Source organism: Xiphophorus couchianus, chromosome 10 (genome assembly GCF_001444195.1).
Source record: "Xiphophorus couchianus chromosome 10, X_couchianus-1.0, whole genome shotgun sequence".
In the NCBI taxonomy this organism is placed as follows: Eukaryota; Metazoa; Chordata; class Actinopteri; order Cyprinodontiformes; family Poeciliidae; genus Xiphophorus; species Xiphophorus couchianus.
Genome location: NC_040237.1, coordinates 7,611,141 through 7,634,408, shown reverse-complemented (window position 1 = coordinate 7,634,408; position 23,268 = coordinate 7,611,141). Strand labels below are relative to the sequence as shown.

Here is a 23,268-nt window from a genome sequence, read left to right as displayed (position 1 = left end):
TGCATAGCACAAATAGGAAGTTGCTCAGCTGACTTCCTGTAACATATTAAGTGATTAGTTTTACTGATCAGCAGATTCCTTAAGTAAACTGGATGTTGCCTTCAAATATAGAAAATGCTGAAGGAGATTGTGCTCTGTTTTGTGCTTAGAGCAATTTATGTGATATTTTTAGCTGTGCTATCAGCTTTAGCAAAGAGAGGCAGATTGTCCTACCACAGTCCGAATGCAGTATGAATTCAGTTTGTTTAATTTACAATGTCAACATATCTTATATTTAATTCACTCTACACAAAAAACAGGCTCATTTCATATCTGATTATCTGCAATGTAACTTGTAACAAAATCCTCGAATAAACGGGAAATGTACACGCTCAAGTGAGTCCTTTTACTTCTTTTTATACGAATTTGATAATAAGCATGACCATCAAACAATGCTAGAAAAACGATTTCATTAATGAAAAGAAAGAGGGGACACCTCAGCGCATTGAAGCGGCTACTAGCTGCCCGCTACATTTAATCATCAATTGTTTTCCTGAAATCATAGTATTTTACCCGTCATTCTTTAATTTTTTACAAGTACACCATGAAACAGTCAAATCTAAGACCATAACCCAGCCTATAAATCAAAAGAAAAACAAATAGTTCATCAATAATAATAGTCCATCAAAAAAGTCCATAATTAGGCAATCCAAAAAAAATAAAGTTCCGTTTGCGCAAAAAAAAACCCAACGCTGGGGCCCAAAAATATTAATCCGTCTTCGTGCACCAAAAATACAAGAAAGAAAGAAAGAAAGAAAGAAAAATAAAATTGGAAGGGTCTCACCGGGTCGGCGTTTGTGTGCCCGGGCGGTTCCCTTCGTCAGGCCTGGATCGCGAGCGCCTCGGGTCCGGTCAACGCTACGTGTGGCTCTACCTTGCCTCCAGAAGACTTTTGACCCCTTTGTGAATTGCTCTGGCCACGCTTTTAGTCCAGCAGTCAGTTCTCTCCGGGCTAATCTTGCCAGCTCCTCGGACCGTCGCTCGGCGTCTCTTCCAGCGTGTTGCCCCACCCCTTTCTCTTCTTTGTCGAGTGTCCCTTGTTCCTTTTTATAAGTTCCGGTAAAAGTTGTGACCCAGATATATTTTTACTAAGTGGACCTTCACAAATAATATACATACATACAAGACATCCTTGTATACATATCAATACAACAAAAATTATGTGTATTTTATTAACCTATATTTTATTCTCGAAGGTTAATTTTTTTTTTTTGCTTGGGATACCTTATTTCATTGTGATGTCACAAGCTAAAAAAAATACTAAACCAAAATAATCCAGTTGCATAGACCAATATCCCTGAAGTCTGATTCCTTCTTAAAAGTAATTGAGTATATTCTATAAGGAAATCCCTCAGCTCTACATTTATAAGTAGAACTATAAGTAGACATAACTAATATACAACCCTGTAAAGAAGCCAGGTTTTTATGTTAAAAACATAAGACCCTAGATAAATCACATAAGAACTTTTTTCCCCTTTAATGTGTCCTGCAACCTGTCAAGTCAACATTTTCAATTGGATTCAGGGCTAGGTTTTTAGTTTTTTTTTCTTTACATTTGGTGGTAAGCAATCTTGCAATTAGTACCCCTGTTTGCTGTTGTATGGATAGGAATATTAAGACTTGTGTTCATCTACCTATAAGAATTCAGTAGGAACTGGTTGTAGATCTATTTTTATTTTTTAAAGATTTTCTTATTTCTCTTTTTAATATTTTAAGCACTGCTGAACTAAGTGCCATCGGACAGGAGAGAGGCACAAGAGGGGCGCAGTGGCATGGATAATCCTAGGAAATGTTATTCAGCCTTAAACACACTGGAGAATCAAGATGTGAACATTCTTCCATTTTGATTATGGAATGGCAAGATACAAGATGAGACCCTGAATGTAATTTATTATAGTAATAAATTATGTTGCCATCTTTTATTGATTTTTATTTTTGCATCTCTAGTTTGTCAGTCTGGTTGCAGCTTGTTTTAGCCTTTTACACAAAAGTCCTGTAAAAGAGAAATGCAGGCTAGCGTGTTAGTGTGTGTAATGGCTAAATGCATCCATGGTCCATTACCTCACTGCTGTACTGTACATACTGGATCTTAGAGGCAACAGAACTCTACCGATCCACCTGACAAGCATTTTTAGAGTCCCTCACCAAGGCTTTAAGATGACTGTGGAGTGCAGTAAAATAGCTTATAGCTGCAGGCTCTTAGAGACACCAAGGGTTCCTTACATCAGAATAAGGTTATAGCATGAAAGGAAAGGATCGAAGGAAAACTCTGATTAATTGGGCTTTTGATCATTTCTTTTTCAGGAGGTCAATTGATCCTTAAATACAGGAATGAAATAGACCGCAACATCATATCATTGCTAAAGTAATGGATTTGAAACACTGAATTCCACACCCTTGATCCTAGCAGACTTGCACTATAAAGGACAGAAGCACATAAAATGACAGTTGGAGTAAATAGAACTCAGTTGCATTTGGTGTGCACTGATCCATAGGAACTATGATGCACCATATTTTGGACAAATCCAACTTAATTCCACATGTGGGAGAATTTTGGAAACTTCTGGTGAGCAACAAAGGATGCATTTCTAATTTCAGTTGATATGCTTCATTGTAGACAAGTCTCTGTTCTTGTATGTGCATTTCTATTAATAAATTCCCATCATAGGGAAACACTTAACTCAAATATATTGATACCTGCAGCGGTTCATTTCTATAGTGGCCTCATGTTATCAGGCAGCTGATGAATTAGTTGTATAACACCGTTCGATGCTTAGAAATGAATCCTATTGGATCAGAATGTTGTCATGATGCTGAAAGACAGGGAAGAAGAAATGTCTGCAAACACGGAGCGTTAGGAAAACATGCCTATAATCTGCTGCCATGAAATCTGCAAACAGTCTCGCAGTTGGATTTGTCAGACTGCAAACCACACACATACTGTGCCTTCATATGGTGTTGGATGTCTTTTCTTTGTGCAGCTCCCACTTTTCTCTGCAGCCTTTAAACAAGGATTTTATAAGGGTGACATGTCTTGCCTATCCTCCATATTTCTGCCACTCGGGCCCCCACCCTACCCGCCCTCAGCCTATCAGAGGCTTTCTGCAACAATATGGGCTTTTTTCTTCCTCTTCCTTCCATCTCTGTCTACACAATCTGATTTTAGCTGCGTTGAAAGTAGCATTTTCTTCCTATCACAACATCACTTGTTCTTATTTCCTTCTACCCTCCCCACCCCTGGTTTTTTTTTCTGCTCTGTCCACTAAGCAGAAAATGGGTCCAGGCGCCGTTTCAGGCTGTTTATATATATATATATATATTTTCTGCTATCTATCTTTATAATTGAACAGCGAGGGGAAATGTGACTGTGATCAGTGTGATGCTAATACATTCTGCCAATTTGACACACTCATAATCCAGCAAGCTTGAGTTTCCAGCCTACAGCCATCACAGGGAGGAGAGTGTGTGTTGTCGTTGGTGCATCGTAGCATCATGGATACACAGAGGAGTGGGAGGGTGGGGGAAACACTCGAGCTAAAATGGGACTCTGGAGTGTTTGAGTGGGAGCAGAGAAAGAGGAAATTGGTCTTAACATGCACAGACACATGACATAAAGTGAGAGACGTATGGATGGAGAGAAACCGTAATCACCCTAAGTTGTTCTGTGCGTTGCTGTTTGCTCTGGTTGAGAGAGTCAAATACACCTGGAGGACGAGTAGCAAAGAGGATCGACTGATTTCTGGCATGAAAGCTTATTTGCTGATGACAAAAATTACTAGAATATAGAAAGTATGACACTGGATCTGTATTTTATTTATTTATTTTTTTATGTAGACATTCAAACAAGTATTTGCACACTGACAGATTACTTCTTGTTGGGTTTTTTTGTTACACCTATAGTTCTTACAACAACCTAAATTTGTGAAAAATGGCATCATTATATACAAAATGCAGTTAAATTATTATTCCTATTTATTAATGAAAATGAACTTTAAAAACAACGGGAGTTTTAGGAAAAAATAATGCTAGTAGTAACATCTGGCTGTTCATCAGCCAGCTGATGCTCATAAATGGTGTTTGGTTCGTATGATGCAATAAGTGTTGCCCTTGCAGTTTTGTGAAATACATCTTTTTTGATACAGTTAAAATAAACTTTTTTTGAGAAATCTGAGTTTTTTTAAAAATTGTTTTTTTCTGTCACGTGAATTTATTGTTGCAAGTTCAATTGGTGCAATTTTAAGCTTAATGGAAGATGAGTTGAATGGCTGAATTGGCATGTTAAAGGATGGGCAGTAAAAGTTGACATAATGGATGAAGTTAAGGTTCTTATCAGGTTGCATTTTTAAGGCTAATTTGGTACCAATGGGAGATGATCTAAAAAAAAATAAACTTGCTAGAATATGTACATACATATTTCGCTTTTGTTCTTGGAACTCCTTGAAATCCCTCAGAAGTAGTGTTTCACTTCAGGGAGAGATATCTGGGTTTTGCTACGGGACTTGTTGCCATGCAACCTGATCTTTGATGAGCAAAAATTGATGAGTGGATGGACAGGAATGCACATCAAGTGACTATGTGGCAAGTCATAAATGGTGTGTAGGATTTATTTCTCATCCATAAAACAAAACAAAAAAAAAAAACCCAAACAGTTTATTTCCAGTAGTGCTTAAAGAATTACTGCTTTTCTTCCACACACCCCACTATGCTGAGATTTCCTTTTGCTTTCCAATTTGCTTCCTAAATAAGATAAATTGTGGAGTCTATGTGACAATGTAAAAAAATTTCAGAAATAAGATTATTACGTAAGGTTGGCAACTATAAGCAGTTCTTCTGTCTCTTAGCACATGCAGCACACAGCCTCCTCAGATACGCTGCCAGACGTTTCCAGATGGGATGAAGGATTGTCTGAGTCACTCTGAACATTTGCATAGCGCTTTGGAAAGCGTTGCCAGAAACGAGAGCACAAAACTTCAAATGTCGATGAAGTCGCTGTGCAAACAGGCATGACTAAAACATTGTGTCAGCACTGAAAATACAGAAAGGTATTCTCACATCTTTAGTTAATATGAGGAAACTTGCAAAAATGGTACAGGTGGTGTGATTGCTCAGGAGTCACTGCGACACAAGCGCACACAATGGTTTCATTAGCACCACAGTGGAAGAGGAGGGAAAACTGTGGTAGCTCTCGTTAAAGGGAGAACCGCTCTCTGCAGTTCTGGTGTCTATCTTCTGCAAGGTGGAGGTTTGGGGAGGCTAATTCTGCTTGGGGCACATGTGCAGAGTGGAGATACAGCACGAGAGGGAAGTGGAGGGAGAGATAGAGCTGGTTCATTTTCAGCTCGTCCCCGTAGACTGTGGAACGGATTATACTCGCAGAGAGGGAGGGAGATGCATAGGCACTGTCTTAGCACACACTGAATACCCTGCCTCCAATCCTCTACACTGCACCGTGCACTCACTCCGCTCTCTTTCCTCCATCACACACTACTGTGCAGACACAAACACACCACTGCCATGTAGAATCTCGGCCAGAAGGGGACACCAACCTGCCCAGGACCAGGAGCCAGGTATGCCTCATCCATCTATTCATCGGTTCATACTTGCTTCTGTTCATCTCTGCTTAAAAAAAAACACAAGGCACTTGGTGATTTTCTTTTTTTCTTTTTTTTTTTTTGGGTCGTCGCTTTAGTGATCCAGCACTTCGCCCTCTGCAGAATATTCTTGCTGTCTGCATGCACCAAGATTATCCTGCTTCTTTGCACAGCCCCCAGAGAAACTCCCCAAAAAAGATAGGAGGGGAAGAGAAGAGCCAGAAAGTAGGAATTAAAGGAGGGGTTCGGGGTGAGAGGACAGGGAATGGAGCGTAAAAGCCATGCAGCAGCGGTCGTCATGTTGGGAAAAGAAAGTATGCAGCTGGCAGTCAGCTAAGTTAGGCCGACCTTTAAGTGCAAAGGTGTGCTCCCGCTCTGATTTAACAGTATGTAGGGCACTGCTACCAGAGATCTTTCTGATCAAAACCCCACTCTTAAGAGGGACATTTATCTCCCCCAAACTCTTTACATATTCCCTCCTGAGAGCATTATTAATAATCATACATTCTCAATGTTCCCAGGGGACCTGCTGCAGTTACTTGAAATGCAAATGGGCGAGCGAACTGATTATTCACTCTTGTGAAATTAATTTGTATTTGTTACAGAATCAGCTCGCAGGGGGCAAATCAGTGCTGCTCTGCTCTCTGCTGGTGACATGGGCTTTTAGTGGAATCTCACTGCTGATCTGAGAGGGTTTTTTTTTTTTCTTTTGAATTTGTCAAGTTTGTGCACAAAATCCAATGAGAGCAACATTTGAGACTCCCAGTTAGATTTGAGCTTTCAAAAGTGGATATCCCACTCTGTATTATTTTTTTTATTCTGGTGACTCAGAATAAGCAGCTTCACATTTCACTTTGATGCTGGTTTGATATTTGCACTCCAAAGACTGCAGGGGCCTTTCTCTTTCTGGAACACGTTGGAATAAAGTTGTCGCTGCCTGGAGAGAAAAAGCAAAGCGAGTGAGGTTTTAATCTGAGTCATTGCTGATGCTTTGCTTCTGATTTCTTTGATCTGTCGCTTACGAAAAGTCGGGGCCCTCTGATAGAGCGGCAAAATCCGGAGCTAATCCCACTGTTCTGTTGAAGCCTTGAATGCCTTTCTGTGCTGTGGTTTATTTAGACTTAAAATGACTGCAAGTCTGCTGCTGTGTACAGTTTTGAAAATATATCTAATTTATAGAAATTAAAAATATATATTCTCATCCTTTTCCCATTCAGCATTACGTGCGGTGAACTAATTTGTGCTGTTGAGGATTGTTACAAATTCACATATGCACAGACGCGTTTATGGTATAGAGACATACATTTTAAAATAACTTTTTAAGAAACTGCTTAAATTTAAGAGCCTGTAATGTGTTAAGTTATACTGGAGTGTCTAATAATGGCCATATTGCTTTAAAAATCATAATTAAGATTTATGGCAGCTATTAGAAATAAAATCTTTTGTCACATGTGCAATAATTCAGTTGTGACAGTATTATGTCAAATAAATGATTCGTAGAAAGGTTAAACAACTTTTCATGGTTGAAAAGTTGAGATGAGTCTTAATGATCATTTTGCTTAGCAGTGGTTTTCGTCTTGAAACGGACATGTATTATGTCTGTTTTTGCCCGGTCTTTTTCTGTTGTCCTTTAGCCCTAACTGAGGCAAATGAGGTTTGAAAAGACCAAATGAGAAGAACATGCAAAAGTAGTGGTGGATATTTAGGAGATGTTGAAATAAAATCTAAATATATATTTTCTTTCTGCACTTCCTTCATGCTTATCTTGCTTATTGTTGCAGTCTGGTAAAGATGTTGCCTGAGCTGGATGGTTCAGAACAGCAGATACACTGAAATAAAACCTGGGTGGTATTGTTAGTTTGTATCACAATAGAGGAAAGAGGAGTTCAGACTGTATGCCACAGAGATTACAGAAATGTCCCTGTGACCCAGGTACAGATTCAGATCGAATGCTCAGATGAAAAGTCTGTTTCCTGTTCTGACCAATTGCTAGAATTACAACTTACAGTGAATTAGTTCTTGGCTGAAAAAGCTAAACTCTTGTTTCCTGATGTTCAAAGAAAATTCTGCCTGAATACAGAACAGGCACCAGCTGTTGGAGGAAAAGCTTTTCTTTAAAAATGCAGCCCCACATTTTTAGCTGTTGCTGGGAGCAACAGACGCAGCAGGAAGGGATTGACTGATGCACGGTTGGAAATGAGAAGAAAATGTATAGAATCCCTCCAGCTTTCAGCTTACAGATAAAACTTACTGCATTAATACGGTTACTTTAAAAATGGTATATAATCTCCCTACCATGAGTTTAATATTTTACTGATGCTGTATAACTTCTCAACTGACATGAGTGAACGTAGCTTCTTTTCAACTAAATGATCCTAGTGCAAACTTACTTAAAAATACTGATGTCTGGTTTAATGTCAGCATAAGCTCTTGGTACTTTTATCATGGTATGGCAAAAATATTGTTTGGGGACAGATCACCCAAAAGTGATAAAGCTTTAGTAATTGAACATTGATAACTTTGAATTATTTTCCCTCAGTAAGAACCTCCACACCAGAATGTGGTCCTGTTAGCATAACTTGCCAGTACTTGTGTATTTTAGTGATCAGAAGCGTTTTTTTGTTGTCTTTTAAACCTTTTGATCTGTAGTCGAGGTTTGAAAACTTTCCCCTTCTGAGGTCTCATGTATAATGGGTAAATGGGGTGTGTACGCACAAAAAATGTGCATCGCCATATTTTATGCACAACTCAGCATAAAATGAACGTGGCTTGTGCGGCAGCCACGCAAACTTTCTCTGTGGACAGTAACAAACTACAGAGTCAAAACTCACCTAAATACACTGAAACTTGACTCCATTCAGTGTCATTTAGAAGCATCGAACACAATGTTTTTTCGTGATTTTAACATTTTATTGTTTAATCGTAAACGATGAAACTGAACATTTATGCTTAGACAATAACATAGTACGCCTACAAAATAAAGAAAACAAAAATAAAAGGTTGTGAAAACCTCATTCGAATGTAAATAGTACATTTTCTAAGTTTTTGTCTCATAAAGATGTAGCTGTTCTGTGCGCTGAAGTGCAAGTTTTCAAACCATCCAAGCAGCTCAACAAACCTGCTACACTGAGGGAACCAGGGGCCCTCAAGAACCAAATGATGCCAGACAACACATGGCATCACACCTTCAGGGTTTATGGGTCCACCTTAGTGATTTTATTTATCCAATTGGTTTAAACTATAGTGGGACATATGTGAAGAAAAAGAGGCAAACTCCTGGAGTACAGCCAAGTCACCAGGGCACGGCCTCCTGTTAAACGTGTTGTGATTTTCTGTTTGCCTTCGTCCCCAGAGAGATGCTGACCTACACACGCTCCAGTATCATTTCTGGCTTGGAGCCCACAGAGCTGTCAGCCCCACATACCCAGGGCCGAGAGGAGACAAGGGACATGAACAGTATGGAGAAGATCAGGCATAACGAGCAGAGACGGAAGTAGACTGCAGTCTCTGTGAGTCTGCTTCTATTAGTGAGGCTGGAAGGAGATGTAGAAGCACTGAACTGAATCTTTCTCTGACTCTTACATTGTAAAGTTAAGAGACTTCAGAGTTTTTACTTTGAATGGAAGACCATACTTTATGTCTGGGATAATTCAGAGGCTTCTGGATACATGGTGACAGTATATCAGCTGGTCCATGGTGCTCTGGTTTTAAATACACTCCACACTTTAGTTTATGTTGGCAAATGAGACTTCCTGTCACAGAAAAGTGTCAAAATGAGCCTCTGGCTATCAGAGGACATGGGTTATTTCTGAATTTCTGGTTTTTATATACAGTTCCTCTTCATGTTAGTTTTTACTATCAGGAAATTTAAGCTTGAGAATATAAAAAGAACATGCACAGAGAAGAGAGATGCACCAGAAGCTTAAATTACAACATCAAGTTGTTTAGTCTATGCCAGTTGGTGGATTTCCTCTGAACAGATCTGGTGAATGCATGGATGAATGGATTTACCAGGGGATTTTTCTCCTCACCATTTCCTTGAGAATATTGCTCTTTTTAAGTTTGTAACCATGTTTTGTTGAGGAGCTAATATGATATGTATGACTTGTTTTACACATAGCATTTGAAAACCAGTTGGTTTTTTTTATTTCCCAAAATGAATCGTTTCTTTTCTCTGGTCCTCTTAATATGATTTTATCATGGATGTTTAGACTCTGAGATGCCGATGTTTTAGTCATACTTGTATTTGCAAGACTTTCTTTAGTTTTAACCCTCTATGGTACGCATAATGATGCAAGTTGGAAAAAAATGTTTGGGATGTTTTTTTGATATAAAAATAAGCTAAGTAAACATAATAAAGACAAATCTTTTAAAAATATTATTTTTTTCATTTATTTTTTTGTTGACGTTGCCATTTGGCAACACTGTACCATAGTGGAAATTAATGAAAACAAGAGAGTTTGGCTTATTATTGTAAAAACCTTTATTCAAATCTAAATAGTCTCCAGTAGCAATAATAGTTAACAATAAAACTCATTTGAAAGCTAAAATCAATTTAATTTATTGGCATATTTCATTGATATAATGGTTTTAATTTGAGTGTCTTGATCCTGCCTTCTTTGCCTTACTGCTTGCGGAAGCTGATGAAGCAGTTCCTCTCAGTTTCCAGTGGAAGAGGTGGACCTAGAAAACAAATACATATCCTTAGTATGTTATGAACATGCCAGTTTAATGCAACACACAACTGTCTCATTGCAAAGTTGCAAGCTGCTAATTTTCTTCAACACTAAATCCTAAAACACCATCACTACCATAGAAAGGAAGTGCTAGTTTGGTTTTCTTCCTAAGAAACTATAAAAGATTGTTGCATTAATGATGTAAATGGAAGAAAGAGTATCAAATATAGTCATATGCAATATGGAAAGGACTCACAAAATGCATGATTATAGCAGACTCTAGCCATGAGGCAACCTTAATGGTACAGTGTTGTCATATGGCAACATCAACATTTTAACAGTTTATTATTATTAAATTATCAAATACAGCACAATGAATGACAGAATAATGAACTTACCTCATTTATTGTTGAGTATGTATTTTTTCCCAGTCAAAAAATATCATAAAAATACTTTTTTTCATGGTTTCTGAGGAGTCAAATGGTGAGGCCCCTCCCTGTGAAGAAGTTTGTAGAAAAGGATGTCAAACTTCCCTCCAGAAAATTGTGTCACAAATTTAAACACTGCTATTGGTTTTCTTAGGGTCTCATCTCTTTCAGTGCACTACATTGTAAAATTGGAGGTACTGTATGTGTGTGGAAGGGCTTCAGGTGATTTGTTGCCAAATGGCAACATTATACCATAGAGGGTTTTAACTCAAAAACGTTTGCATTGCTTGTAAGAGGATTTTTAAAAATAAATTCGAGTTATTATGAGTGGTGTGAAAGTAATGTAAGATGATAAAGGAGAATGTTTAGGCATACATAATTTAGATTCCAGTATTTTGAATTGATTTCATGCATACCTTAACATTAGTTCTTGTTCTGTTGATGGTGTGTGTTTTTCCTGGAGATTTCAAAGCCGAACCATTGAACTGGCTTCCTCCCAGAGCCCAGTATGAGACACTGATTAGTGGCCTCTAACAGATCTCAAGCCCTGACTCATCCTGTCCCTCCGTTCACTTGATGATATCAATTATTCACCTTCACAATGTGTCCTGGACTCAGACAAGTCATTTTCTAATTACCAGTTCTTCCTCTCAGAGTAGAAATTGGTATCTGGCATCAAACCAAGTTCTTCTTATTGGCTGAAAAATGGGGCGGACTCCTGGATGGACTGTGTATTGGTAGTGTAACCTGGAAGGGACCGTTTGATCCATCTGTTCTTCAGTAGCCAAATTCAGACCTCCATCTGCAAATGAACATGGCTGTTTGAATTGCAGCTCTTCTTTTATCTGATATCCTAATCAGGTAGACTCTCATCTTAAAGTCACTATGGTTGGACCACATCCTGAGTGTTGGAAAATTGATGCATATTGTCCCAGAGCACTTGGAGCTAGGATGACCTGATATGAATGCAAATTTTATCTTAAAATGGCAGCAGACAGTCTTAAATTCAGGCAGTGTAGCGCTGAATGAGTGTGAGTAGATCAGGAATGGAGGTAAAGATGACAAAACCTCAGCGGTCCTGTCTCCTAATTGTCTCCTGTTCCTGTCACCAGATTGTCCTGAATTATCATTCCATTTGAAGACAGGTCATCAAATTTAGGATCAGCTATGAATAATATTAGGAATTCAGCAGAGAGGTTTCCTTTAGGGTCAAAAAAGCACTGAAATGGCTTGGAGTTCAGAAAAAATGTACAGTCACACATGTGAGGCCAATGTTAATACTGTTTGAACTGTCAATGTTTACTGACTGACTGCCACTCCAAGGCATTATGTGGAATTATTAGTTCTATGTTTGCAACTTGTCAAATCCCTACAAAATCACCTGCTTCTCCTATGTGGCTTTGTTGGGTGAAAAAAAAAGAAAAGTACTACTAAAATGTTTGCCCTCTGCAAGCATGTTGCCCTCTCACAATGTATTCAAGAACAGAAGAATGACTTTATACTTAAACAACTTCTGAGGACATGTGCTATGAAGATTAAGCTTGGACACATATGGTCTTCCAAATAACAGTGGTCTCAACCATAAGCAAGTTACATTATTGACAAAATGATTAAAATGCAATGAAGTAAAGATGCAAGTAAAATGGTGTACAAACGCGACTTGGTTACACTAGGTTTGGTCTAACTATAGAGAGGCTTGTTTAAGGATAACCAAGACGTTGGATTTAGTCATACAGTTCAAAGGCAATTCTACCAAATGCTAAGAACTCGTCAAATAAAGTGTTACAGATGTAAATAAAATTTTTAACTTGAATGAAGTTAAAATAACTTAAATTCTCATTATCCTGGCTACAAGAAAATAAAAGTTGTCATCAAATTAACTGACCTAAAACAGGAGAAGTGTAGCTTAATTTAATGCCAATCTGTGAGGCTTATTTTTTTTAACACCTACTGTATATATTTGGTTTCAGTTGTGAGTATGTTCTAGAAAGACTATTTCATAATTCAACCAGCTGAAACAAAGCTGTTTCAGGACTAGATATTTTAACTTCAATTTTGTGGCTCTCTAAGAATATCAACACTGTGGGTGAGACTTTTGAGAGAGTGACCTCCGTTTTTTTATCGGCTTCACACTGTTACTCTGTGATCCTGAATTTATCATCTCCCTGCTGGCAACAGTTTCATTTGGCAGCAAATCTGTATTCAGTAAAAATGCACATCCGTCTAAACATAGTCGGGACCCATTTACATTCTGATCCTGCGGAGCATTTATTTTTATTTTCAGCTGCCCTGGAGAGCTGCGTGAGTTGTGGCACACTGCCTTCTCCTGTGATTAATTGCATCTAATGATTGAAGAATTCATGATGGTGAGATGGAATGGAAGAGTAGGATGAGAGACAGAAGTCAACTTGGTTTTAGCCTGCAGCATGTTTCCAGCAGTTCAATTTCGAAATTAGAATGCTACGTGAAAATGAATAAATATACTGGTGATTCATTTTTCAATCATGAGAAGTATATGAAAAAATAATCTTGTTAGGAAAAAATGCAGAATATTAAATAATTTTCATGGAATGTGATTTCACTGAAGGCCTCATCATTCTGAAATTACATAGTTAGAAATGCATTTTGTGACACTATGAAGATAAAACAGGACTCTTTATCGATTATTCTATTAATGTAGAGCTTACTAAACTCTGGCAGCAGTATTATTGGTCAATGAACAGAGTAGTGGACTGCTACTACATTACTTGAAGTCAGTGGTTCATTTGGTGCAGATGGTAGCATTGTTGACTCGCCCCTTGCCCTGGATTCAAATCCCAGCCTTTCTGCACGGAGTTTGCGAGTTTTCCCTGAGCACGGGTGGGTTCTCTCCAGGTACTCGCATATTCCAAAACCATGTTCCAAAATATTGAAAACTGAAAACTATTTATATTGAAAACTATCTATAGAATTTGTCTTTTTTTTCCAATTTTTGTGCATTTTTATTGTATTTTATATGAAGACTCCTTGACTGTATCCTCAAGATTAAAGAGACTGGAGATAGTAGTTTCTGCACTAGCTATGTGTATAAAAATATATTTAGGTATATCTGTTGATAGAACTATTAAAATAGATAGTTATGAGTGTTTCTAGGGGGAGTCTCAAGTATTCACAAATTTTACCTGTTTGCAGACTGTTGTGGACTTAACCTCTGTGAGTACCTGGGATCCACGTTAGCCAATATTGCAAACATAATCACTTGTACTCTTTGAATTTGTGTCCCCTATCAACTATTTATAAATTTCACTCTCCTTCCTAAATACATAAATAAGATATCTCCTCCCCTACATGGTGGAACTACAACTACATGGTATCTCTTACCATGTAGTTGGTTTTAGTTTTAGCTTTGGTGCAAATATTTAAGCAGTTCCAAAAGTACACATCACTAAGTTATGTAAGTAAGCATAAACTGTTTCAAATTGGTAGCCTTGTTTATTACTCAGTCCCTGTGAAGTAGCTCTTGGTTGCAAAGAGATTGAGGACCCTTGGTGTAAGTTGAATTTTTCTGCAGTGAATCTTCTACACTGCTTACAAAAACAAACAAAAAAAAAAACAACCATTTTTTTTCTGTAATGCTCTATGAGATTTCCTATTGACATACAGTATTTAAATGTATAGCACTGTCCAAATTGAGCCAATAGCTGCATGGTAAATTATACTGTTTTCCATAAACAAATCAAGTATTTGTACTCAAACCATCACTTGATTTTTACCACAAGTCTTAAAAGCTTTTAAGAATGAAACATTATCAAAGATTCATTTGTTAGAAGGAAGTCTTTGCGTGGTTAGAAATCTTTTCTTGTCCAACCATTTTTTATTACTTTTAATTAGCCAGATAATATCCCGATAAATTATTAAAAGTTTCGCTTTTCAAAGCGAAACTAGGTCAAAATGAATAGCATAAAAACAATTGACAGTTAAATGTAAAATCATGACATGGATGCATTTTTTTCCCCCTTTTAATTAAATGGTTTTAATGTCTAACACTGAAACAGTGTATGTTTTAGCTAGGTATGAATTTCTGTAGCAACTTCTTCTTTCCTGCCTCAGTTCTTATTAATGGATTTGTGGAGAATAAACATGACATTTCATGCAGAAAACTACGTGTACCTCATCGTTATCAGGATGCAATCTGCTGCTCTGGGATAAACTTGCAACAAATCACAGCTTCCAAATCAAACCGTCGAGAGGGGGAAATAATTTGAAATAAATTTTGAGTGAAGCAGGGCCGAGTATAAATGATTAGATCTGAGCCCAATGAAACCATAAAACTAACAAATTGCATGTGTCAGACCATAGCTGGCAGTGGCCAAGGTTGTACTACCAACACACTGAAACGCTTTCGGCCTCGTAATGAAAAATTGTTTGGATGTGGCCTTGAGTAGCCTTCTAGAATGTGTCCAGGAGCTCTGAAATATAATATCAGTGGCACAATGACGATCACTCACTTTGTGTTTAGGCTTCTCTGAGCTGCGATAATCACAGAATAATGATGCACACCGGATCACATGCATCCAAATTCTGTTGCTTAAATTATTCAGAAGACTTCCAGCATAATCTAAATAGTGAATGCTTTGTAAAAGTTGACACTCTCTGAATTTTTTTCACATTTGGTACAATACAAAAGCAAACTTCAGTGTATTTCATTGAGATTCTATATGATAGACCAATGCAAACATTATTGTGACATGTGAAAGAAATTATGCATGGTGTTCAAAAGCTTTTAAAGATATTCTGAAAAGTCTAGTTTTATCAGCTGTATTTAGCCTCCTTGAGTGACGACTCTGTAGAATCTTATTTTGCAGCAGTTACAAAAATTTAAAATTACATTTTGACCTATTCTTCTTTGCAAAACGGCCAACATCAGTCAAAGTGGAATAGAAGCGTCTGTGTAAATTTGATATTTTTTTGCTACAGATTTTAAATTTGATTAGGCCAACATACCACACATGCATTGATCCAAACGTTTCCATTGTAACTCTGGTTGTATATTTAGGATTCTTGTCCCGCTGAAGATGAACGTTCTTTTGCCAACTTTCCTTTCCATCCCCACTACATGGTGTTGCTGCCATCATGTCTCACCAGAGATGTGGGTGAGACACCAGGGATGTCTCACCCACACTCATTTTCAGCCACAAAGTTTTTCATGTTAAATCACCAGAGAAAAGGCATACCAAATCTTTCAGAATGTTTTTCTTTTCATTAAATTTGAATCAATTTTCGCTTTGCAATAATGCACTTCTTAGTGTTTATGTATTTAGTCCCAACTAATTATATTAAGGTGTTGATTGCAATGTGACACAATGTGAACGATTTTAAGGGGGTGTGAATACATTTTCAAGACACTGCATACATAAACTGAATTGGCTTTGGTCATGGCTGGAAATTGTAGCATTATTTGTGTAAAACTGCTTTTATAGATGTGAGTGGAGCTAAAAATCTGACATCCTCTCAGTGGGGATCTGCACCAGCATTAAAGATTAAACATTTTATTTATAATACAAAATTAAAGAGCTATTCATCAACTTGACTAGTTGCTGGGTTAAGAACTGTGGAGCCACAATAACAGAGGCGTTGCCAGGGGGGAGTTGGGAAGAATCGGCATCCCATTAACTAACAACAGAAGCAGAAGCACTAATGACACAGTGGAGAGCAGAAACAATGGAGCAGGGGGATGAAGCTGTTCCTACATGTTTATGAACAATGTCTTAATTTTACAAGTGGAAGCTGCTCATGATTTTGTGTGTATAGTATTTGTGTCTAGTTCAATTTAGAAAATAGGCTTTGGGGTATAAGTAATTGGCTTTTGCTATACGTGTATGTGTTGTTTAAACACTTGTCCCTATGCAAATAATTTAGACCTGAATGTTCTCAAAATGTTATTCAAGAAGAACCTTTACTAAAATGTAAGCTGTCACAATCATTTGAGTGAAACCAAATTTTGTGGACTCCCAACATGTTATTCTGAACGTGCATTCATGTGGAACTAATTAGAGGTAAAACTGTCTCATGGTTCAGTTATTACACAGAAATTGTGGGTAAAAGATTATTTAAAAACTAGGACAGATTGAAGTATTGTGTACTTTTAAGCAAATATTAATGGCTGGAGTTTATATAAAGGAACAGTATTATGATTTTCATTTTGTTTCCCAATTTATAAATGGAGTTTTTGTTTTGGTGACCGATTCCATTCTTGTCAAGGTTTCAGCAAGGAAACAAAAGTTGCTTTGGCAAATGTTGTCGCGTCAGTGTCTGAAAATAAGAAATCTTTAGATCAGATGTATATAGTGACAAGATGCTTGTTATAGTCGCCTTTATCATGGATTTTGCATGAAATTATTGCCTTGCTTAATTTCAGTATACTAAAATAGGTAAACATTTTGATCTGTGCTTTATATTATCATTGTCTGATATCTAGTTGGATCTGAGAGAAATCTGTATGAGGACAAAGACTGATCAAAGCATTTTGTCTCGGGTTATCAGTTGGTTGGCTTGCTCTTACTGCTGCCATAAATTCATAAGATTGCTTTTTTTGTTGTTGTTTTCTTTTTTAACGACATGAAATGTTTGAATGCATTTCAGTGCTGGAAAACAAGCAATGCACAAAGCAGTCAAATGATTTACAAAGGCTTTCTGTGAATGTTAAGAGTCGTGGCAGTGTTTAATAACTGTTGGAAATGAAGGTTCCAGTTTTGTGGGAAATATGGGCTGTAAATGCAGCTGCAGGCAGCAGGTTGAGCTACATAAACTCCGCCATGGGTGATCTCAAGAAAAACAGCAGGAAGAAGATTTATGTGCCGTCGTTATTCCATAACTTATTCAACCTTGTGTTAATGCTGAACCTTAGTATTTAAATTATTTTGGTTTTAAAGATGGTGCTCACAACACTTTGATGTTCTCGTTCCATTTCTGTTAGAGGGTTTCTTCCTTCTCGTGAAGAGTTTATTGCCGTCAAAGCATGTGGAACTCAAAGAAACTAAACAACACTAGTTTAGTGCAGAAAACAGTTGGATTGAAAGTCATAAGACTTCAATAGGAGGCATGTATGTTTAAAATAAAATATGTGTCTTCTGCTACTAATGGTTACCTGCAAATTAGATACTGCTGCCAGTTTCACTCTGTTCTAGGTCATCAGCAACTTGAAGTGGAGTTAAGTTACAGCACAGAAAACATCAGGATGTGTAAAACTGTCCAGCATGATGTACAAAAGGCCTTTCTGGAGAAATGCGCTACACAATCATTTGGCTAACCCTGACAAGTTGCTTAGTATGATTGCATCTACACATAGCTAGGTGAATGCTTTTGGACAGTGACCTTTAGGAGGAAGAGTGGTAAAGAAGCTGTCTGTGTGAGAAAAACATCAAGGATGAACTAAATTCTACACAAAGTAGAAGCCTTAGTCTATAATTGCTGCAAAGTTACTGCAGTAGGATCATAGAGAAAACATGGTTATTGACAAAGGCGCCTGCAGTTGAAATTGACTCTTTGAGTTAATATCTTGTTTTTTAGTGTACAATGGAAACCTGTCTACCAAAGTCCAACAATGCTGAAAACAAAATGTTTTGCCTAAACTGTGCACTGAATTAGAAGGCAGCCAGTTTTGCTACATATAAAATCTTAATGAAAATTAGTCTAATTAGTTTTACTAAGAATACATTCCTTAGTCAACAGGTTTAATATTTTCCACAAAGGGACAATGTCAGTTGTGTGTGCAATCATCCCTGAACCAGAGTTGTTTTAAGAAGGTAAATTACAGCAGGTATTGCGGCAGAACAGAGCATCTGTCTGCCTCACACACTCTCAATTCCACCCACTGAAACACACACACACACACACACACACACACACACACCCTCTGAAGAAGTTTGCTCAAGGCGTCACATAAATTATAGTGACAGGGCCCGGTCTGGATGTTCCTGCAGTCTCTGCAAGTTCCCTTCGCTTTTATAGCCTTACCATGGATACACATTGGCATGCTGCTGTGCTGCCATCAGAAAACTTACATCTGTGACCGACTGAGACACTATTTGAAATACCAAAAACATTGTTGTCAGGGTGAATGCGCAGACAGGAAGGTTTCCCTGTTTGAATGAAAATCATTAATTACTGCAGCAATTTTAAGCTCAAGGCAGGTGAAAGATATGCCATGGGGAACTTTCCCATTGACGGCTAAATGTTTGATAAATATGCTTTGGTTTGTATATTCTCGTGGAAAAAGGTCAAACATGCAGTGATGTGGAGTTTTGTTGTGCAGCACAGAGCAGTAAAATGTGCTAAGTGCAAGCTAATCAACTTTAAGGTCCTGCTTCAGTGGATCTCTGCTGCTCAGCGGGCAAAAGGAGAACACTTAGGGGAGAGATCAATAATGTGTGGAGACTGTGTTGGTCAAAGCCCTGCAGGTCATGTAATTCAGTTTGTTTGTAGTGCACAGTATGCACATTATGTGTCTGTTTACCTCTAAATTTCACTTGGACAGAAAGTTGTCTGGATATTTTCCTAATGTGGGTGAAAATCCATTAGACAATCCCTAATTGGATTCAGTCCATTTAGTTTTAGTCACTGGAGTTTAATGTAACTTAACTTAATTTTTTACCTGCTTATTTGTGTGTGTGCATGTGTAAATGTGTAAAATTATGACCTAAACCCATATAAAACATTTGTTGAAGAAATTTAATTCCAATTTGATTTTGATGCAGATCTTCTCATTTTCTTTAAAACCAGAATGTGACTTGGTTAGAGATTAATTATCCAATATTAATATTAACTTGTAAATTTAGTCCAGTCCTTCAAAAGAATTAATTCATGTTCATAGTCCATCACTTAAATATTATGAACCAAGTTCACAGCTCCAACTAGTTCCTGTTTATTTATCAAATTTGGCCAAACTTTTCAAGTTTTTATGGCATTGCTCATGTCTACCATATATGTCTTTAACTAATTTTTCATATTTTTCCTCTTTCTTTTAATGTTTGAATTCCCAAAATCACTCTCCTTACTCAGATGTTTTAATACTTTCACAGAGAGAAAGCAACATGAGTGTTGAATTTTTTCTAGACAGTCGGGCACTTGGATTATGTTTGTAATTGTGATTGTTCATAGAACAATAAAAGTTAGTCTTTATCTTATATCTTTATGATGTTTTGGTAAATCATAAAGGCTGAGAAAATTCTCAAATCCATAATTGTAAGATTTAGACAAAATTATTCAGCTATGCACTCCTGTTTGAAGAAATGGTTGGAAATTGGGTTTTTTGAGAAGACAGCACCATGGTAAAGTTTTATTGAGACTTGTTGGGTATTTTTACCTGTTCATATAAAGAACCACACAGAGAGTAGTATCACTTCAGCCTTTGCAAAGGGGGAGAGTCTCAGTGGTGCCTCAGGACAACTCCAACTTGTCCCCCTGCAGCAGCCTGGTTTTATTGAAAGCGGGGTGGGGGCTGGTCATAAAACAGAAACTTAAAGATAAGGAGTAGAGGAGTCTCTCTGAACTAGCTGAAACCGGTTTCTCCAAGAACAGCATGGTCCACCTCACTTTGTTTTCAGCTTGGAGTAGAGAGACAAACTTATTCATGAGATAACTATTTGCAAAACTCTGACAAGACTGGTGAGACAAACTTCATCAATAACTGGTCCACACACAGTTATTCAACATTTCCTGAATGCTTGCTGAGATGACCCAGCTATTCAATAATACCTTTGAGATTTACTAAAACAGTCCAAAAAAACAAAACAAAAAAAAAAAAACAAGCTTGCGTGAGACAAAATATTGATGGAGCAATTTGCTGTTCTTCATGCAGTAAGATGATCAATACCCCTGCAGAAAACTCTAATGATTCAATATGTAAAGGATTTCTATAGAAATATTATCCTGTTCCTTCCATATTGCTCCTTGGAGAAGCGTTTTAACATGACATGAATCCAACCAGTCAACATGAATAAAACTACTTTCAGTGTAATGTGAGAAAATACTGAGACGTCCCAGAGTTTAAATATCTAAAGATTTTTAAATGCTGAAACTAGTCAGTTCACAGGGTCATTATTTCAGAAGTATTGTCTATTAGTTTGTTGGGCCATGTATTATGAGTCTTAAATCATATGGCTGGAAAAAAGGCATGGGCCAAAATGCCATCATGAATTTAACATAGTCTAGAAGTGCTATGTTTTTTATAGGATTTTATACACATTTCAAATTAAAACCAGATTTGACTTACTACAGATGACTGGTTAGTTTTTATTTATGGCATTTATTGGGATTTGTATACTGAAGTAGAACTATTAACACTGAATTTAACATCAGACTGGCAATATCACAAGATTATACCTTGCTGTTCTGACACATGAATAAAAAGCTATTAGCTCATTAATTAGTGGAGCCATTTACCAGACTAGCCAGCCTGCAGTCAGCTGCTTTATTGACCTGCTTCTCATGGATGTAGTTTTTAATTATTTGCCTTTCAAAGAGTGATTGTGCTTCCCAGTTTTCATGCCATGACTGTCCATGTTTTTTGCTGTGAATAATTCCCAAATGGTTGATAGGAAAGAACCTGATGGTTTGTTAGAGAAAACCATGGCATCCCTCCTCTGGCAGTGGGCAGTTGTAGTTGCTCTGGTTGTTTCTCTATAAAACTGTTTACCCTGGAACTGGAAACTGGACTATGCATGCTGCACAAAATATTAACTTGCATTCTCCATCACACCTTTGAGTGAAATATCAACATCATAAGGAATTTCTTCAACATGGTGTTTGTCTACTGTTTTTCAAGATGATTATAACATAAATCAAGCAGTTGGATGTGCTTTCTGTTCCCTTGATTTCCATGCATAGAGCATCTAGATGTTGGTGATTGGTTTGACACATTGCAGTATCTCCTACAGTTTTTTTTATTATTATTTTTTTTTACCTTATAAAAGCTCATTAATTAAACAGCTAATATGAGCTTGTTAAGCTTGCAGTGTTTATGTAGGCCAGAATGACAAAAAGGGACCATTCCTGTACTTTAAAATTCAGACTAAATTCACCACATTTATAATATATTTGTGTTGTAACCTTCAATCGGTTTTTAAATCTGTGAAAGAGTAAAATCTCCTTGAACCTTTTAGCAGATTTGTTGTCCTTTTTAAACAAATTTCACTTCAGATTCCACACCTTGATTTTTTTCTTTTCTTTTTTTCAACCCCTTGCCTCATAATTACTCTAATAAGCGGACCTGAGAGTGATGGTCTGTTTTGTGCTGTGACACATTTGATAAAACGTTAGCCAATGAACTCCTGATTTGTCTAAGCATTTATATTTTTAGCAATTGAAAATGACTTAGGTGACAAAAACAAAAGCAGCTGAGAGAAATTTAATTAGGCATGTTTTTATTTTTGAGATTTGTTGCTGAAGTGTCGGGACATTGGGATCAAAAGAATAATCCCAATTGAAAGTCTTTCTGTTTTGCTAAAAATATAATTTGATTATTTCTCACTTTAGCTAAACAAAGACTTGAAATCTCAAGGGATGAAATATTTTTACTTGTATAGATATGAACATGGACTATGATTGAGAAAATAATGGTGTCACCAAATAATAAAATCTATTGCATTAAAACCATCTTTCAAACAATATTAATACGCAAATTGGCTTCTATGACCTTTTAGGTGTCTGTATGTGTTGTAAAATGTTTCTTTTGCAAAATGTTTTCTGCACAGTACATCGTCACGTATCGATTTTGCATAATGTTCTGCAGCAGAATGTTGTCCTGTGAAAATCCTACTATATGTTGACTCCTGTCCTATTCAATCATCTTATTTTTGGTTTAATTTAACTCATGAAAACTGCAAGTGTACTGTAACTGATCACCATCCTCAAGAGAGAGGTGCTTTATGTGTAACTGGTCACAAGAGGGCACTAAACTTCATTACCCCTGGAGACAGACATTCCCATTTCTGTCACTTCTCATTGAGTGTCACACACAAGACTGTTCACATATAATAGGAGATTTTACTGCATGACTGTTTCGTCTTGCCTTGGGGTTCCCAGGACAGTTACAGTTGTAAAAACAGACAGATGTTCTCCTCATTTTCACGCGCTGCTAAAATGCCAGCAGTGTAGTTCCTCACTTCCACATGTCTGTTGTCTATCTAGATAAACCCACAACAGATCTATGCTCAAAGTTTTTATTTTATTTTATTTTAAAAAAATCCAAAAAATCAAATGAGTCCCTTGCAAAAAGGGACTCATTTGTTTCTGTTAAAATATATTTTTTCATAAAAACATTTATGAAAAAACATTTTCACACATTTTCATTTTTAAACATTTTCACATTTAACCTATTTTTTTCCTTCTGAGTTCTGTTTATATTGACATATCATTTAAAAATTGCTTTCAATAATTATGTGAATGTTTGAAAGTATTTTGAAATAAACCTGCCCTAGTCAGCTTGATTGGACTCCATCTTGGCACTAATGAAACTAAACTGTACAAAATGTTCTCTTTTTTTAGCTAGCTCAA

General features: G+C 37.1%; 1 protein-coding gene across 9 annotated transcripts in view; it reads left to right on the top strand.

Moving 5' to 3' along the window:
• Positions 1-23,268, top strand: part of srcin1b (SRC kinase signaling inhibitor 1b) — a 95,758-nt gene that overhangs the window by 10,367 nt on the left and 62,123 nt on the right. For 5 of the 9 annotated variants that reach the window (XM_028029830.1, XM_028029832.1, XM_028029831.1 and 2 more), the window contains exon 1: positions 5,297-5,606. The exons of 3 other annotated variants lie outside the window; for them this stretch is intronic. In XM_028029830.1, coding sequence (XP_027885631.1) covers positions 5,312-5,606 — 295 coding nt within the window. In that variant the 5' untranslated portion in view covers positions 5,297-5,311. Of the gene's footprint in view, positions 1-5,296; positions 5,607-8,982; positions 9,140-23,268 lie in introns of those variants that run through there. One more of the 9 variants, XM_028029835.1, reaches the window with a different exon arrangement.